This window comes from Mus musculus, chromosome 16 (assembly GCF_000001635.26).
Source record: "Mus musculus strain C57BL/6J chromosome 16, GRCm38.p6 C57BL/6J".
In the NCBI taxonomy this organism is placed as follows: Eukaryota; Metazoa; Chordata; class Mammalia; order Rodentia; family Muridae; genus Mus; species Mus musculus.
This window is the reverse complement of record NC_000082.6, coordinates 10,411,884-10,430,267: the sequence shown is the minus strand read 5'-3', so window position 1 is coordinate 10,430,267 and position 18,384 is coordinate 10,411,884. Positions and strand designations below refer to the sequence as shown.

At 50.6% G+C, this 18,384-nt stretch overlaps 2 protein-coding genes across 6 annotated transcripts in view; one reads left to right on the top strand and one right to left on the bottom strand.

Moving 5' to 3' along the window:
• The window catches only part of Tvp23a (trans-golgi network vesicle protein 23A), a 27,858-nt gene extending 17,123 nt beyond the window's left edge, over positions 1-10,735 (top strand). For 2 of the 4 annotated variants that reach the window (XM_006522315.4, XM_006522314.4), the window contains 7 exons: positions 1,465-1,609; positions 2,157-2,210; positions 2,796-2,885; positions 3,139-3,267; positions 4,380-4,508; positions 6,010-6,069; positions 7,383-10,735. In XM_006522315.4, coding sequence (XP_006522378.1) covers positions 1,465-1,609; positions 2,157-2,210; positions 2,796-2,885; positions 3,139-3,267; positions 4,380-4,508; positions 6,010-6,069 — 607 coding nt within the window. In that variant the 3' untranslated portion in view covers positions 7,383-10,735. The remainder of the gene's footprint in view (positions 1-1,464; positions 1,610-2,156; positions 2,211-2,795; positions 2,886-3,138; positions 3,268-4,379; positions 4,509-6,009; positions 6,070-7,382) is intronic. The other 2 variants (NM_001359069.1, NM_001013778.2) reach the window with 1 other exon arrangement.
• Positions 5,815-18,384, bottom strand: Nubp1 (nucleotide binding protein 1). Of its 2 annotated transcripts, XR_384565.4 has the most exons (12): positions 18,273-18,384; positions 18,094-18,198; positions 16,524-16,657; positions 12,539-12,607; positions 10,583-10,615; positions 9,922-10,012; positions 9,140-9,294; positions 8,931-9,041; positions 8,589-8,691; positions 7,363-7,446; positions 6,798-7,027; positions 5,815-6,103 (listed from the first exon to the last, which is right to left on the bottom strand). XR_384565.4 is itself a non-coding variant. In NM_011955.2 (11 exons), exons 1-11 carry the CDS (start codon positions 18,289-18,291, stop codon positions 6,969-6,971), a joined length of 963 nt encoding a protein of 320 aa, NP_036085.1. In that variant the 5' UTR covers positions 18,292-18,330; the 3' UTR covers positions 5,840-6,968. The 2 variants fall into 2 exon arrangements, 1 of the variants encoding a protein (NP_036085.1); NM_011955.2 differs by having other exon boundaries at positions 5,840-7,027; positions 18,273-18,330.

Genomic DNA, 18,384 nt, shown 5'->3' with positions numbered 1-18,384 from the left:
TCGATATTACAGGGACCTTCTGTTTGCACGGGCTGCATTCCTAGGGTGAGCAGCCCTTCCTGCAGATCTGCGGTAACCTTTTTCATCACCCCCTTCTCCCTACCATTTTCAAAAGATACATTATTTGGGTGGTGGGTAGGTGTGTGAGTGGGAGAAAGACAGAGTGCACTTGTGCAAATGCACGTATGTGAGTTCAGTGCCCTTGAAGGTCAGAAAAAGGTATTAGATTACCCCACCTCCCACCCCTGGTAGCTGGAGCTACAGGTGGTGTGAACTCCCAGACATGGGTGCTGGGAAAAGCACTCCGGGCCTTTGGAGGAGCAGCAAGTGCTCTTGGCCTCCAAGAAGCCAGGTCCTCTCAGTGTCACCCACTGCCATCCATTTGTCCCCTGTGGCCACTGCTATCTGTTCTAATGGCTTGGTGGGGCTTTTTAACAGTCTTATTCGTTAAGATGGAACTGCTGCAGGCTGGGGGCTCCCTGTGCCTCAGGCTCTTCTTAGGTAGGCTGGCATCTGAAGGCACAATGCTCAGTAACTGTCTTCTTAGGGAACTCCAGCATCTAGTTACCACTCATGGCCAAGCAGCCAGCATGAGCTGGATCCCCATTCATGGCATCATTATTTCCACTCTCTGGGAGTGAGCCTTATGCCTCGTCCTGTGGGCTGAGAGCTCTACCCTGTGAGCTGCATCTGTGCTTATGGAATGACCCAAACTTTACCTTTAGGGAACTGATTGTCACCACTGGGGGGAAGACAAGAAATCCTGGTCTCACTTCACTTCAGAAGTGGCCTTGTTTCAAAGAGGGCAAGTGATGTTTGATGTTTGATGTTTAGATTAGGGGAAAGTCCTGGGTTCTTCGAGGGAGAAAATAACAAATGTCGTAACATGTTTCAGGGCTGGGATATAGATCAGGTGTAGGGAGCTCTGAGTTCGATCCCCCAGTGCCATGTAGACCAAGTGTAGTACATACCTGTAATCTAACATGTGGAGGGAGGAGAAGCACATGTTTCAAGGCCATCACTGGCTACACGTTACATTTGAGGCCAGCCTGGGATGCAGGAGACTGTCACTTTGAGGAGTGCTAGTATATGTGCACAGTACTGTTGCCTGAGCCAGGGAAGAATGCCCAAGTGAGTTTAATGACTTGTTCTTGGGCCTGAGTTCCAGGTTCTCCCTAGGCACCCACTGTTCTTGAGTCTGAGTTCCAGGTTCTCCCTAGGTACCCCTGTTCTTGGGTTTGAGTTCCAGGTTCTCCCTAGGCACCCACTGTTCTTGAGTCTGAGTTCCAGGTTCTCCCTAGGTACCCCCTGTTCTTGGGTTTGAGTTCCAGGTTCTCCCTAGGTACCCCTGTTCTTGGGTCTGAGTTCCAGGTTCTCCCTAGGCACCCACTGTTCTTGAGTCTGAGTTCCAGGTTCTCCCTAGGTACCCCCTGTTCTTGGGTTTGAGTTCCAGGTTCTCCCTAGGCACCCCCTGGCTACCTTCTTCCACCTGTTCTTCCGAGTGAGTGCCATCGTCACCTATGTGTGCTGTGACTGGTTCAGCAAGAGCTTTGTGGGCTGCTTTGTCACCGTGCTCCTCCTCCTGTCCTTTGACTTCTGGTCTGTGAAGGTAAGGCTTCCTCTCTAGGGACTTTTAGCCTTTGCTCCCAGGTGGTGATGTCCTCTGTGCATGTGGGATTCAGGGGTGCTTTGGTTTACATTGTTGCTACCTGTTAAAGAACACTGGGGGGTGGACAATATGGCTCAGGGGGTAAGGGGGGCTGCTGTCAAGCTTAGACCAGAGCAAGAGCCTTGGAATCCACTCTGTGTAAGGAGAGCGCCAACCCTCCCAAAAGTGTGCTATGGCACGTGAACACTCCCCTCCAAACAAAATGTTACGGATTACTGGGCCCGTGTCACTTACAATTAGAGGGCAAAGGTGCTTCAGTAAGTGGCTTCCAGGGTCATTATCATAGGTGCAGGTGCACCATGGGAGTGATGAACCCATATGGCTTTGGACTTTGTACGAGTTTCATGATCTATATGGACATATATAGACATATAATGCGAATGTGTGTTTTATTTTGAAGCAGTCTTTGGCTTTTGAGATAGTTTCTCACTAGGTAACCCTGGTTGAACTCTGACTCACAGAGATCTGTCTGCCTTTGCCTCCTGAGGACTGGGATTCAAGGCATGCACCACCATACCTGGCTAGAATCTCACATTTCAAAGTAAGTAGGGCCTGGCATGGTAAACCAGCACTCAGGGTAGGGGGAAGGGAGTAGGTGGGCAGAGGCAGATGGATCTCTGAGTTTGAGAGCAGACTGGTCTACATAGCAACTTCCAGGCCAACCAAGTGAGACTCTGTCTCAAAAAAAAAAAAAAAAAAAAAAAAAACCAACAACAAAGCAAAACAAAAAAAGTAAGCTTAGAAGATAAGAAGCTTAGAGAGTTCACTCAAGAAACTACAGTTCAACATCCTTTCACCCCTTTCTTTCTTGTGTGTGCATGCACGCCTGTGCTGGAATGCACTTGTGGTCTGAGGACGAGTTGCAGAAGTCAATTCTCTCTCCATGTGGTCGTGGGGATCAACTGCCATCCTACAGCTTAACACCCTTGTCTTAATGCTTTCTGTGGGAGTTTACAACCAACATTAGTTGTGTGCACTGCACGAAACTAATACTCACCACTCAAGAGGCCGAAGTGGGAGGCTTGAGAGTTCAAGCCTATCCTGGGCTGCATGGGAAGACCATCACAGAAACAGTCAGCCATTTTGTGCCTTGTGTGCTCACAGCCCTTTTGCTCACTTTCCTCAGAATGTAACTGGAAGACTCATGGTGGGTCTTCGATGGTGGAACCAGATAGACGAGGATGGGAAAAGCCACTGGATATTTGAAGCCAGAAAGGTACGCTTTGCAACAATAAAACCTATAAGAACTGAGGAAAGGCTGTGTGAAGTTTACACAGGTTCCCAAGTTGTGTGTGTGTGTGCCAGTTGGGTGGTGGTAATGCACACCTTTAATCTTGGCACTTGGGAGGCAGACTGGTGGAGCTCTGTGAGTTCGAGGCCTGCCTGGTCTACAAAGCCAGTTTCAGGACAGCCAGGGATATTATACAGAGAAACAAATGAACAAAAGCTATACTGGCTGTCCCCAACAGGTCTCTGCAAACCACATGGCTGCCACTGAGGCAGAGGCACGCATCTTCTGGCTTGGTCTCATCATCTGCCCAGTGATCTGGATTGTGTTCTTCTTCAGTACCTTGTTCTCCTTGAAGCTGAAGTGGCTGGTAAGATGCTCCCTGACCCTCCTGCTGCTCTGACAAACCAGGGGCTAGAAGTGGTCACTCTAGCAGCTTGATGGAAATAGCCCCATGGTACATTCACCATATAAGGGTTATATTCTGTGGCTTCTGTCAATCTTGTGGAGTTATATCACAATGTCAGGATTAAAAAAATCCCAGATTTTATTACAACTATGTGAGTGTGTGTGTGTGATATGTGCAGCAAGTACAGGTACCCCCAGAGGGCAGAGAGAGCCTGTGCTCCCCTGCAGCTGGCAGCTGCTGACAGAAGTGTTGGGCACCACACTCAGGTCCTCTGTGAGAACAGCAAGTTCTCCTAGCTGCTGGAAGAATTCTCCAGTCCATTTAAAAATTATTTTCACCACCACAAAGAAAATCTGTCCTGTAGGCATTGTGCTTTATGCCATTTCCCTGGCTCCTGAAACTCACCTTCCTAGGTAGACTTGCCTGTTCCAGGATGTTACATAAATGGAATCACACAGTATTCGTTCTTTCCTAGGTGGCTTCTTTCACTTAGCACATGGTCAGGGCCACCCAAACTACACTTTCTTTGAAGGGTTAAATAATATTCCATGGCATGCATATACAGCACGTTCTGTTTCATTCCTTAGTGGCTAAGAATGAATAATGCTGATATGAAATGATGTATTGTTTCTGAAGTGCTGGGGAGGGACCCCCAAGGACCTTGTGTTTGTGCAGGCTAGCTAAGTACTCCCGCTGAGCTGCATCTTCAGCCTCCAGGAAGGAGTTTTGATTAAAATGTGCGCTATCTGTTGTTAGCCGCCAGCCTCTCTTGGAAGGAAGGCTGACAGTGCCCATTTTCTTTGGGAGAGCTGTCCATTCAATGAGGACACAGAATACAGGGCACAGTAGTAGCAACACTGTGACAGCAAACGGGCTCCTTTGGTTTCTGCCTCTCACCAGCACCAGCTCCATGACTTTGGGCAGGTTCTGTTTCTCTGCTAGTCTCCTTTACTGAACCATGGTGGCCACAGCCTTTTGGTTGCTTAGGTGTTCCTGTTGACAGAGTAGCCATACCAGCCCTTCTCTGTGGGTGTGCACCCTCAGCAGGCTTCCCTCTGCTTTGCCCAATGCAGGCTCTTGTGATTGCTGGCATTTCCCTCCAAGCTGCGAACCTCTACGGCTACATCCTCTGTAAGATGGGAGGCGACGGTGATATGCGCACAGTTGCAGCCAGCTTTCTGTCCCAGACAGTGTTTCAGACGGTGAGTGATGAGTTCCTTCCCAGAACCTTCCTTCTAGGTGACAGAGAAGGGCACCTGCATGCAGTTGCAGTTTTTAACAGTCTTCCTATTGCTTTTTACTGTGTATGTATGTAAAATCCACCATGTTGACTATTTCTGTTGTATAGTTCTTGTTGGGCCTGACGGTATACACCTTTGATATCAGTACTCTGGAGGCAGGGGCAGGTAGATCTCTGATGTTAAGGCCAGCCTGGTCTACATAATGAGTTCCAGCCCAGCCCAGGGAGGGCTACTTAGTGAGACCCTGTTTTAGTTAAACAAACAAGTTAAAACACACACACACACACACACACACACACACACACACACACACACACCAGGTCAATTAGTTCTAGGGACAGCCTTTCACAGATGCCCCAGAACCTTCTCATTCCCAACAAGAGCACAGTCCTTTTTTTTTTTTTTCTTTTTAGATGTATTTATTTATTTTAAGTATATGAGTACACCACAGCTGTTTTTAGACACACCAGAAGAGGTCATCAGATTCCATTATAGATGGTTATGAGCCACCATGTGGTTCCTAGGAATTGAACTCAGGACCTCTGGAAGAGCAGTCAGTGCTCTTAACCACTGAGCCATCTCTCCAGCCCGAGCACAGTCCTTTAGACACTAGCTCCCTATTTGTCCCTAGCCCCATGGCACCCACCATTCTGTCTGTAACAAATTGACAGCTCCTATCAACAAAGTGTCTGACATTTTGTGACTACTGTTTAGTTTTAAGTGATATTTAAGACTGGGGCTAAAATTATGAAACCTTGCTGCTCCCGCAGAGGACCCAGATCGGTTTCCCAGCACCCATACAGCAGCTCAGCCACCTATCTGTAACTCCAGTTCCAGAGGATTCCGACACCCTCTTCTGACTTCCACAGTCATCACACACTACACATATACATTCATGCAGGCAACATACACATAAAATCAAGTAATTAAAGCAAAACCTACAACTGGCCAGGGAGAGGGCTCAGTGTGTAAAAGCACTGGATGTGTAAACCTGACAACCTGAATTCTATCCCAAGAATGCACACAAGCCAGGTGTGGGGCAAGCATCTCTAATCCCAGCATTCTGGATGGGAAGGCAGATAGAGAAGTTCTTGGGCCAACAAGCTTGGAGTATACAGTACAGAGACAGATGAGAGATCCTGCCTCAAAAACAAGGTGGAAAGAGAGAAATAAGGCCCCCAAAGTTGTCCTCTGTCCCCCACAGGTACATCATGGGATGCACATGCCTGCACATACATGCACATGGACGAACACACACACCACAGAATTGAGGAAAGAATGACAAAGCCTTGTTTTTGTTTTGAAGCTAGGAAATATTTCTTGGATAATTGTCTTAATAATTGCCAATTGTCAAGTTGTCAGAAATGAGGGATGGAGGATTCTTTTTGGCTACTTGTGGCTGTGGGTCTCCCCAGTGAGTCTGCTCTTTGTTGGGACAGTCATGGCTTCTCTTGCCTTGCAGGACTTCCCAGGTGACTTCGAGAAGCCCAGGCTGGAAGGGCTGGACATCCACCGGCACTAGGTGAGCAGCACGTGCAGGCCAGAGGCCTGAGCACCTGTGGGAAAGCAGCTCCTGACCTGTGCTCCAGGCCTAGGTGGCCTTTCCCAGTCCTCCAAGTTGACCCAGAACAAGTCCAAGCTAGAACCCCGATATTTAGGGCCTGCTCGGGACCCATCGAGCTTTGGAAAGGTCACATCTGCCCTACAGGGACCCCAGTACACTCCAAGAGTTTACGTGTACAGGGGAAGGAGAGGATAGGGGAGGGGGCTGCCCATATTCCAGTGTCACACCACAGTACAGTGGAAATCTGGAATGAATTCCCTCAGCAGCTCTCAGTTCTACGTCTTAGTCCCGGATCACGAGGACAATTACATCTGTGCCTCAGACGTGCCAGGTGATGGTTTGCCTGGGACCCTGGGCAATACCGGATGTCTTGAAGGCACCGTCACCTCATGGGTGACTTACAGGCTTTGCCAGGGGCTCTGATGGCCCCCAGCCAAAGCACCCACACCGATCCCAGCATGACTGGAGACCTCCCAGAGCTGGAGACCCCAGTGTGGGCACAGGCAGTGTCATCCCCCCTCTGTGTCTCCCTAGGCTTATCACATGAGGCAGAAACAGTTCCTGGGAGTCCTGTGACTCAGAGAGTTCCTAGTCCCTTGGATTCCAGGAAGCAGGCCCTAAGGGATAGGTTCAAGGAGACATTTTTATTTTCTGATGAATGGCACCTGGATGCAGAGCGCCCGTACCTTTGATCTCGAGGAAATAGGCAGATAGGTGATTACAGTGTCTTAATGAGTGACTTCAAATCCTGTCAGCATCTGGTGGCTATGGTACCACCTGTCCCCCATTGCCCAGGTGTCTGGACACGTGGCCTGCCAACTCTGGGGTTAGCAGGTGGCACTCGGTCCTGTTCCACTTCAGGGACTGATGAGGGTCTCAGCATGTGACTGATGAGAATTACAAAAGTCTCGGATCCCTAAAAGGCAAGTTGAGAGGTGAGTTTTCACCCAACACCTTTGCCCATGGCTTGCTTTGGCTTACCAGTTAGGATTCCAGTCGGTTTTATTGGCCTTAATGGCAAGTATTTCCCATGCTATGAACGTCACCTGCCCCGTTTCTCAAACTAAGAAGTAGCTCATAGTGCTGACACACGGGAGGCTAGTCTCAGAGTCTCCTGGACAGGGGAGCTATGCTGGTCATGGGGTCTCAGCACCCCTGCTGTCCCCAGCTGAAGCTGGCAGGTTAACCCTACAGTTCTGCACACTTCGCTCCTCTAGGTGCCTCCCTGCAGGCGATGTTTCAAGTACTTACTCTGAATTATACTTCTGTAGGCTGCTGTGGCTGGTGAATCTGGAGCTTCGACAAAAAAAGACTGGCCTTTGTCACAGCTCTTGCCTTAAAGAGACAGAGGAAAGGAGACCCTTGTAAAAGCCTTGCTCTTTTGTGCCTGCTGCTGTATGGCTGCCTGCGGCTCCCCATTCAAGGACAGCAAAGGTGGAGAGACACAACACATGCCCCAGTTGTGTCCCTTCCTCAGCAATGATGTTGCTTTGCTGCGGCAAAGGCAGATTCTAGGCCCAAAGAACTGCTCTGCTGAGTGGTCCCAGGAGTCTGCATGAGAGCCACTAACCCGCAGCCCAGGAAAATGAGAATACAGGAGAGGGAATCAGAACATCGAGGACTAAGAAAGGAAATGCAGACGGGGCAAGCTTCTGCAGCTCTGAGGAAACACACATGTAAATGTGGAATATATACTGCCTCTTAGTGAGCAGAACCCTTGGCACTCACCCTGTCCTCTGCCTACAACCCTATCATGTCCATTATGGTCCTTCCCAGCTGCACTGTCTCTCTGTCTCTGTCTCTCTCACACACACACATAAACAGGCACACACATTCACCATTCTGAGGACCATATGTAACCCAGGGGAGACCAGCTTTGCCTGTGAACCTCCCTCAAGGCCCAGTCCCCATGTTGTTACCCAAGGCCCCATTCAAACACCTCAGTCCCTTCTTCCCTGACAGGAGAAGGGAAGCTCCCACATTTGGGTAGTCATCTGCAGCTGAAAGTAGTCTGCCTCAGGCTCTTCCCTCTGAGACCTAGGCACCTGGCACTGCTCCACTTCCTGCTCCCGTCACAGGCATCTGCGACTCAAGCAAGCTCAACTCTTATTGTGGGGAAAGTGGAATCTACAGGGCAGAAGAGCCCTTGTCTCCTCACAGCAAACCAATACCTGGATGAGCCTGGGACAGAGTTAGTTGCACACCACTCCCTCAGTTCTGAAGACCATTCAGCGCACAATTGTCAGAGCCCAGCTCAGGAGCAGAGTGACCAAGGGCCCTGCAGTCCTAGGGACACATAACTGGAATTTCATGGAGGATATGAGGTGCCTGCCCCAGGCCTCACTGCTTCTCTCCTGTGGCTGCAGCCTCTAAGGAGCTCTGTGGGTCCAGTTCTGAGCCACCACTGCTGGTCCTGCATCCAAGCCCCCGGGCTGCTAAGATGGCTGTGCACACAGCACAGGCCCCTCAGAACTCACCTATGTGTGGATCCAGCGGCACTTTGCCCAGAAGTGGAATCCTCAGATCCTGGCACATGGCCTCTGCACCCCCAGTCGTGGGAGGGAAGATCTGAGACTCTTTCTGTGAGGCAGAAAGAGAAGGAGGCTTGATTTTGCTTCTGCGTCTCAGAACAACTAGTTTTTAGACATTTTGAAACAGTGCCTTGTTGCCTGTGACACTCTGAAGCGTCTTCGTCCAGGCAGTAGTAGAGGGCTTGATGGAGACCCTCCCTTCCCAAAACAGCAGGAAAAGCAGAAACCATCCCTGTCGTTTCCTCACTGTGACAGTGGTGTGCTTAGGCCTGCCTTGGGGACCCTCACCTTGCACTTGGGGCAGATGAAACCGCTCATGTTTTCTACCACACCAATGATGGGCAGCTTCACCTTGTGGCAGAAGCTGATCTCTTTCCGGACATCCTGGAGGGCCACCTCCTGGCAAAGTTCACAGAGCAGTTATCCCTCATTCAGAGGGCACGGAAAGGCACGTGTGGTCCAGGAGATGCTGTACAGTTGTCAGAGCGCTCACTCACCTGAGGGGTGGTGAGGATCACTGCCCCATCAATGTGTGCCGCAGCCAGGTACTGGACCACTGAGAGGTGTTCGTCAGACGTGCCAGGCGGGGTGTCTACGATGAGGTAGTCCACGTCTCCCCAGTCTACATCACGGAGGAACTGCTTGATCATACCTAGAAGTGGGCAAGGCTGAGTGCGTGCCTTCTTTCTGGCATACATCTCCAGCAGCATCTTTCATTATGCATAAGCATTTGGCCTACATTCTCAGCCTCAGCACAGTGACAGTGCTGTCCCCAGGGGGCAGGCGGTGAGATCTGTAGACATGCTGGGTGGCCATGATGAAGTCAGGGGTGCTCCTGTCTATGTGTGGCATAGACATGTGGTTCCAATAGTCATGTGGCTTAAGTGTCAATAGGGAGAAGGTGCTTGCCCAGCGGTGCTATCTGCATCATCTTAGGCTTCCCCAGAAAGGGGTTTTCACTCCACACTTCTCTCCTTGACACAAACCAGTCACGTGATCACACTACAGATCACTTCAGTCTTAAAAGTAGAAAAGCTCACAGTAGGTAATAAAATGTCTACACTGAAAACTTGTATTTCTCATAGTTTTCTTTATCAGGGAGGGGGATGCTGAAACAGAACACACTACAGGCTCCAGGTGAGAGCATTAGTAGGCATGAGGTCCTAGGCTCCACCCCAGGACCAAAATAAGAGCATGAACACACCACCAAGCCCATCAGGCACCCACAGCCTCCCCAACAGCCAGAACCAGGAGTCGGAGCCGGGGAGCAGTGACAAACCATTTTTCTTTGGTCCCCTCCAGATGACAGCATCATCTGGGCTGCTAAGCAGGAAGCCCACTGACATCACCCCCAGATTGTCATCCACGTACTGCAGCAGAAATGGGAATAGGGGGAGAAACATGTTTGCTTACGGGGAACAAGGACATGACACATCTACATAAAACCACAAGAGGGCACTTCCCAAGGAATTTGGTAAAATAATAACATGATGATGATGATGATGATGGTGAGACTATCATGAGGATAAAGGTACCATGTACCTCACACCCACACTTGCTCTTTGCAGCCTCAAAACATTTTTGAGAAACAGGTGGCCATAGTGGGATCTACAGGAGGCCATGTGTTGCCTGTGCCTCAGCAACAAGTCAACAATGCTAAGATAAACAGTCTCCTAAAGTGTTCTAATTGGATCAGCAGAGACCCCGAAACCCAGTCTTGTAGGTGAGGTTTGACTGGGGTACACTGTGGTCACTCAGCTGCACAGTACCACTTTGGAGCTATGGAACCAGACGGCACAGGTCTATGAGCCCCATTACAGCCAAGACCTGCTCATCCTTGGTCTGGAAAACAGTCTCGGTCAACGTTCAGCCTCTGCCTCTAACAGCCCGTCAGATATAACTAACCCTCACACACTGCCTCCCCAGGAAGGCTTACTCACCACTGGAGACCAGCCGGAGCCGCTCTGGTGAACCTGTGGGAACATGACAGTCATTGTTGTCACTGACAAAGTGCCCGTGGACGATGGCTTCACACAGTGCGATTCACTGTCCTGTACTGCACCAGTCAATTAAAAGCCCCTTAATTACTTTTATTTAGTGGTGCGTGTGTGCCTGTGTGTTTCATGACTGCATACACAGAGGTCAGAGGACAGCCTTCAGGACTCCCCTTTCCCATGTAGATCCCAGAACACAGGTAATCAGGCTTGGCAGCCAGCACTTCTTCTGCCTGCTGGCCACTCAGTTCTTAAGGGAGGGGTGAGAAACGAAGACCTTATTTGATACAAACACTCTATCCCTGCCCTTGCCAAGGAACCAAACTTATTCAAGTTCAGGCACAACTCAGGTATTTAAGAAGGAGAGTGCTGCCAGCTGCTGAGAAAATGCAAGCACGTGAGGTCAGCCAGGCCGCCCTGCACAGGAGCAGAGGGGGACTACTACCCAGTGGCCTTCAGTGCCACAGCTAATTCAAGGCTGAGCAGGTGACAGAGGTGGGTCAGCTGTTAAAGGTACTGGCTCAAAGGACCTGGGTTCAGTTCCCAGCATCTATATGGTAGCTGCTCACATTCGTCTGTAATTCCAGGTCCTGGGGATCTGACACCCTCTTTGGGACTCTCTGGACACATGTGAGTACATGATTCACAGACACACATGCAGGGAAAATAACCTTACACATAAAATAAAAATTTAAAGCTGCCCTTGGGCTGGATGTGGTGTTGCACACCTTTAATTCCAACACTCTGGTGGCTGTGGCAAGCGAATTTCTGTGAATTCCAGGCCACCCAGGGCCACCCAGTGAGAGCTTGTCTACCAACCAACCAACCAACCAACCAATCAACCAAAGAAACCCAAAAACTGTCCCAGTCAGTGGCCCGAGCCCTGACTCCAGAATGCTACCTACAGGGGCAAGGGCCCAGAGCGCCCAGGCAGCCCCACGGAGGTACTTCTAGGCACAGACCCCAGGGCTGGGCACTGTTCTGTTTATTACAAAATTAGAACTGAAGCAACTCCTACCTACACACCAGACGAGGCCTTCTCCTCTTTCAGTTTTCCACCCCCAAAACTAAGCAATCCTCTCGACTCACCCTCCCAAGTGGCTGGGACTACAGCTTACACCACCATGCCTGGCTAAGTTTCTACTTCATAAGACAACTGCACTGTAAGGATACCCATGTTGGCATGTGTGTTGTGCAAAGACTCACTGACTGGGGCACAAGCCTGCTTTGTTACCTCAACCTGGGTACCACTATGCACACTAGCATCCTCATCTGAACACCCTAGGCACTGCCAAAGCTTGGGTGAGCTTCCTATTTGCTGGGGTTAAATGTTCCTGTTCCTGTCTCCTCCCCTGCCTTGGCCTCCTGTCTTCGGCTCTCTCCCATGAGGATCATCGGCCTACAAGAGGACCCGGAGGGAACGAGACAGCACTGCCCATGGTGTCTGAGCCCAGCCCTGATTCTGCCCATCACCAGAGGTCCTTCCAGGATGAGGCCGGTAGCAGAGAACCCCACTGTCCTGCTGCTGTGTCACTCAGCAGTGCTACAGTCAGAGTCTCAGTTCCTTAGCAGAGACCACAGCTGTGAAAGATTCCCTTGCTTCCAGTGCAGACTCAAGCTAACCCTGGCCCCGATTTACTGCTCAGAGTTGAATTTCCGCCTCTCACTTCTGCATTCCGCTTGCTGTTTCCCTCTCCCACCCATAAAAGGCAAAAAAAAAAAAAAAAAACCCAAAAAACAAAAACCAACCAACCAAACAAACCCACTGCTTCTCACATATGTGGATGTTCTTTATATCTAATCCCAAACCCCTAAATCCACAGCCATTGAGAAAGGAGACAGAGGGGCTACTGTACATGCTTGCCCAGAGAAGAACGGGTCAGATTCCCAGTCAGCTATTACCTGCTCTCCTTCTAAGCCCATGATCTTGGGAATCGATGGCCCACAGATATCGATGTCCAGAAGAGCAACCTGGGGATGAGAAGAGACAGGTGGTGCCATCACTGACTGCTGCCAGACTTTCAAGCTATGCACAGTGAGATGGGGCATGGCCAACACACAACAACAAATGACCGAGCTTCCACTTTCTCACGGGAAAGACACAGCATGGACCTTTCAGGAACTCCTAGGGCAACCGGCGCGCACACAGCACCCACGTGGAACAGGGTGGTCATCCATCAGGCCACTGATGGCAGTTAGTTCACTCAGCCTAGGAGTGGACCATGAGTTCTGTATCATGGAAGATGAGGCTGAGGTTCAGAGAGGCCCAGGGACTTGATCAATAAGCAGGGAACAGAGATGGGACTAAAGTCAACATCTTCAGTGCCAGTTCTCTTTCCACCACAGTCAGGCCTACACAGGAGGCCTGGGCAGAAAGTATGGCTGACCTCTAGGCAAGCTGCATGTTCCTGAGACCAAGCTAACGACGAGCTTTCAAAACAGCCTTTAAATAAGAAAGGAGATGCTGGCCAGCTGGCTTGGATAGTAAGAGAATATGTTTCTCTTAAAGAGAGCCTGAAATGGATTCACAGCACCCACATCGGGTGGCTCAAGACCCTTTGTAACTCCTTTCAGGGGATCTGGTGTCCTCTACTGGCCACCTCAGGAACTGCACTTGAGCACAGCTCTGCACCCCTTCTCTTTTTAACTTTTATGCATACAGGTGTCTTGCCTGTGTGCACGTCTGTGCACCTCATACATGCCTGTGTTCATGTAGGCTATAAAAGGGCATCACAGTTGTGAATTGCCATATGGGTGTTGAGAATGAACCTAGGTCCTCTTAAAAGGGCAGTCAGTATTCTTAACCACTGAGCCATCTCTCCTGCCCTCGTATATTTTTTCTAAAACAACAAAAACAAACAAACAAAAAACTAGAAGAATGAGGAGGAGGAGGAAGAGGAGGAGGGAAGAGAGGAGCTGGAGAGATGGCTCAGAGGTAAGAGCACCTGCTGACTGCCCTTCCAGAATACCCAAGAAAAAATACTCTTTGTTCTTGGGCAGCTCACAACTCTCTGTAACTCCAGCTCTGGGGCACCCGGGCATCCGGCACCCCTTCTGGCCTATCAGGCACACACATGGCACTCACACAAACACACAGACACATAAACAAAATAATCCTTAAATACATGAAAGGAATCTGGAAGATCTTGTGGGGACTTAGGTAGTCTCAAAAGACTTCCACCAGATCACCAATCAAGGCCTGCAGCAGAGTGCACTGCCCTTGGGAAGGGCAGCCATTCATCACGGAGAACTGTAGTGGAGACCCAGAGGGCAGCACCTCTGGGGAACTTTGGAATTTGCCTCATGCTCTCTGTCTTCCCTCTTCAGTCCTACTTCCCCTACACGCTGGCTGACTGCAGTGCCTGTGACTGAGGGACCAGGACTTCTTCACTAACATCCTGTTTGCCTCCTGCGTCCTCTGCTGGCCTGGCCCAAAAGTGCAGCAGAGGGACATCTGCCACCTGAGGTGGGGACCTGGGTCTGTATGTGGAAGCATCTCTACAGCCCAGCAGGGCTCCAGCCACCGTCTCATCAGTTCCTTTTGAGCAATGATTCTTCCCACAAGCCAAGGAAGGAACCGAGCCAAGTAACAACGGGATACAACACGCAGACTGACTGTCATCTGTGCCCAGGATCTTCCTGGGGTGCTCTCTATGGGCAGACTGTGTCTGACTTGCCAACCCCCAACAACCAATTGCCTCCCTCTTCTGCCTAGGTCAGGATCGTGGGAACAAGCCTGTACCCAAGTGTCCCCAAGCCCCCTAAGTGTCCCCAAGCCCCCTCAGCTGCTGGTGGCTGGGAGTCCTTCTCACAGTAAACTGGAAGTGGGACTCTCAACTCTGTCAGGTTTCTTCTCTAAAGGTCTTGGTTTTGACTTTGTGCCTTTCAAAAAGCCACTTTACCTGGTGACTTCTCCGTCAGTTTTGCTTATCTGAGCTTCTGGCCTGTAAAATGAGAGCTTGAGGGTTCAGGCTGGGTCCAGCTAGGGTGGCACAAACCCAGGAAAGGTCGTCATAACTAACAGTACCGACGCTGCTCGCCTTTGGCCAACGGAGCCCAAGGTCATCCTTGACACGAGTTAGACCCCTGCAGTGGAAGCCGACACTCATCCTCCTAACTCCTCCTGCATTTACATACCTCCCTTCCTCTGCCTAGGAGCGAGTGAGTGTGTGTGTGTGTGTGTGTGTGTGCACATGTGTGTCAGGGCTCAACTCCACTTCTGCTGTCGTTACCTAAGGCCTTTTCCACACAAGATGACACGCATCAACTAGAAGCAGACTGAGTGCCAGGCATCTAGTGGACCACAGAAGGCAGCCTGAGGGCTGGAGATATTGTGCTTCTGACCCTCAATAAGCCGAATTCAATGTTCACTGCATCTACACTGCACTGCAGACACCCGGGGAATGGGGGCTTGCCCACAGGATGCTTTCGTTATTGAGACAGACTCACTCTGTCGCCCAGACTGGCCTGGGACTCTTGGCAGTCCTCTTGAGCGCCAAGACTGCAGGTGTAAGCCAGCTCGGCCAGCTCTTCATCTTTTTTGCAGGTCCTGTCTCCACTGGACTGCATACTGAAAGGCCCTTACAAGCAATTGGCGAGACTCTCTTGTCTGGAAGAAGGCATGCGAGCAGCTCCTCATGCTGGTGTTACACAGCTAAGACTATTCCTAACAGTTCTAGAGCACACGCTTATTCTGGACCAAACACCATCCGTTTTTGTTGTTTTTAGGGTTTGTTGTTCTTGATGTTAGTGGGGGGAGGGGGAGCTGCTTCTGGGGATGAAGCAGGGGCCTTGCACTTGTTAGACAAAGCTCCACTACTCCAGCCCACAGCTCCAGCCCCCGCGCCTTATAAAAAATGCAGACTGCAATAAAAAAAGGTTCCACTGTACTGGGCAATGCAAATTTAACCCTCTGGTGGCAAGAGACTGTCCCCCAACAGAACAATGAACAGATGAACACACTTAACCTGCCCTGTGCTGTGGGCTGGGCAGGCTGCAACACAACTCTAAAAGCAATCACCCTCTGAACTCCAGGCAGCAACGTGCACTGGTAATGAAGATGGCTGCCAGGGCATTGCCAGGACTCGGACTGTGTGGTAGGCACTGTGCTTGCACCGTAATGGCAGCCTCTCACCCAGGCCTCTGAGACCCATTTTATAGATGAGAAAATGGAGGCAGAGAGAGGGCCTGGTAACCAGCCAGGGCATCAGCAGTGATGTGGACAGCACTAGACAGAACCTGCACTGCTCCTGGCTACCACACCTTTCCTAAAGCTGGAACCCAGAGCACAGAACTGGGAATCTGAGTAAGTCTGTCTGTTATGAGGCAGGGTCTCACTTTGTAGCCATGGCTAGCCTTGAATGTAAAAGCTTCCTGCTCTGAAATGCTGAGATTACAAGCTTGTGTCACATGGCCTGGTGAGGGAATTCCAATTTCATGCTTGTCTGTACTCTAGAGATGAAGGAGCTAGCACAAGGGTCAATTCTGTAAGAGGCAAGCAGAAAATGTCTTCCGCTTTATGCACAAAACCAATAATAATGTATAGGTGCTTTTCTGACTAGAGAAGTGACCATGTGAATATGTAAATAGCACTCGTAGCTCACAGGAGATGGATCAAGGTACAGCTGCAGGGTTAGGACTTCCAGATACAGAAAGAGCTTTATGAGGGGCAGATGTAAAAGGCCCTGTGTTACATGACCGCCAGAATGTGCCGAGGTACACCGCCACCTTGGTCAGAATGCTCAGGGAGATGCCTCGCCTCAGCCAGGGGCTAGGCAGGGTCCAGACAGTCAGAGAGGCTGCTTTCCTGGTCTAAGAATCACCCTCTAAAGCCATCAGCAGCCCCTTTGACACACGGAGCAGCTCCCAGCTTAGCCCAGGCTCCCACCTGTGTATCTCCATCCTCCGCTAGGCCGTGGGCGAGGTGTGCACTGAACGTGCTTTTCCCAACGCCGCCTTTCCCAGACAGCACCAAGAGCTTGTGTCTCACCGTCTTCATCTTCTCTCTGATTTCCTCCACGGCTGCAGAGAAGTAGAGGAGGTGATGATGACCCCGCCTCAGTCCTACCCGTCCCTCTTCCAAAGTGCTCTTTAAGCTGTTTCTAAGGCTCTTTGTGAGATACCACTTCAGCAAACTAAAAATAAATGCTAGGAAGAAAATACGGTCACTACCAACCTGAAAAGATTGTCTTATTTATGCAGTAGCACATGCCCTCCGAGGAGAGAGTGGGGTGTTCAAAGCCCAGCTCCTCAACAGAACCCAGGAGGCATCTGCTAACATCTGCAGAAATTCTCTGGATGCCACAGGAGGGACTACTACTGGCATCTCGGATGATGGATGCTAAGTGTCTTAAGCACAGGTTAGGCCCAGTACAAGGGATGATCAACTCCAATGTCCCCAGGGCTGCAGATGGGAAACTCACAGGCTCTCAGAAGCAACCATCCCAGCAACGTACTGGGTTTCCAATGTCACGTCTTGTTTCAAATCTTTACAGACTACACTGTGGGGAGACTGGTCTTCACCATGAGGGCATTCTTGCTCAAGATCAGTTTTCAGGAGACTCAACAACCAAACCCAGCCTCTCTCTGAAAAGCCTTCCTTCCAGCTAGGCTTTCAGTCCTCCTCGCCCTGGAGATGGCCCCTCACAGTGCTGATCCCTGGTGAGTTTAACGTGCCTGCTCCTGCTTCCTCCCCACTTTGCTCTCAGTCCCCCATCTGTCTCTCCACTGAGATAATGAACATTCATGTCTGCTGAAAGATAGACTCCTTAACAGGAGGGTCCTTCTCTCTGCCACAGAGAGAGCAGAGCCTCTGTGACCTGTGATGGACATGTGCCAGGACTCAGGCCTGAAAGATCTCAGTATTTTTCCATTCTCCTCTCTGTGCTTGGCCTTGTGGATACTGAGGTAGCGGTTATTACTTAAGCCCTGTACCTGCCCGACATCACTTTTATCTATTCTATCCTTCTTTGAGGTCCTATTTACTGATTTTTTTTTTTTTTTTAATAAAGACAGGGTCTCATCTAAGCCCGGGGTTAGCCTCTTAAATGCTGAGATTACAAACATGTGCCAACACACTCGACCTAATGTTCGTTCGTTCATTCATTCATTCATTCACTGATTCATTCATTCACTCATACAGGGTCTCATCCTGTAGTCCAGGCTGGCTTTTAACTTGTAGCCATCCTCCTGCTTCTGCCCCTCAAGTTCCGGGGGAACAAGCCTGTGCCGCCAAGCTTATTTTAATGCCCCCTTCGGTTCCCTGTCTACCGCAGATCAGACTAAACCTCCATTTCCATCACTGTTTTTCCGCTATTTGATTTTTAAAACCTCCCTCTCGCTCAAGCTCCGCCTTCTACGCCCTCCCCCCAACCAATTAGAATACTGCCCACTAGCCGCTGCCATTCACCCTCAAGTCCCGCCCCTTCCACTTCCTGATCTGCCCGCCGCTTCCTCACCGGGATCCGGAGCAGCGCCGGCTCCGGATGCGCACAGCCTCTGGTTGGGGCATCCCTGGCACGAGGCTCCTCGGCCGGCCTGGGCGCTGTCGGCCCCGGGGCAGCCTGCGGGAAGACGAAGGCACAGTCAGAGTGGTTCGGTCCCAGCGGGACCACCCACACGTCCTGCGATAGCTCACCGTGGGGCGCCTCCTCCATGCTGCCGCTCTTGCCCGGGCTGCGCTCGCCGGAACCTCAGGGGCGTGTTTCCGCCTCGCAGGTCCAATCTGACCCCCCGGCCGCGGGAACTGT

Excerpts from the sequence above, each read along its gene's own strand:
- Nubp1 (NM_011955.2), bottom strand. Across the intron at positions 10,013-10,582 it reads GCTCCGGCTGGTCTCCAGTG|TACGTGGATGACAATCTGGG; the intron begins GTGAGTAAGCCT and ends TTTCTGCTGCAG. Across the intron at positions 9,042-9,139 it reads TGATCCTCACCACCCCTCAG|GAGGTGGCCCTCCAGGATGT; the intron begins GTGAGTGAGCGC and ends GAACTTTGCCAG.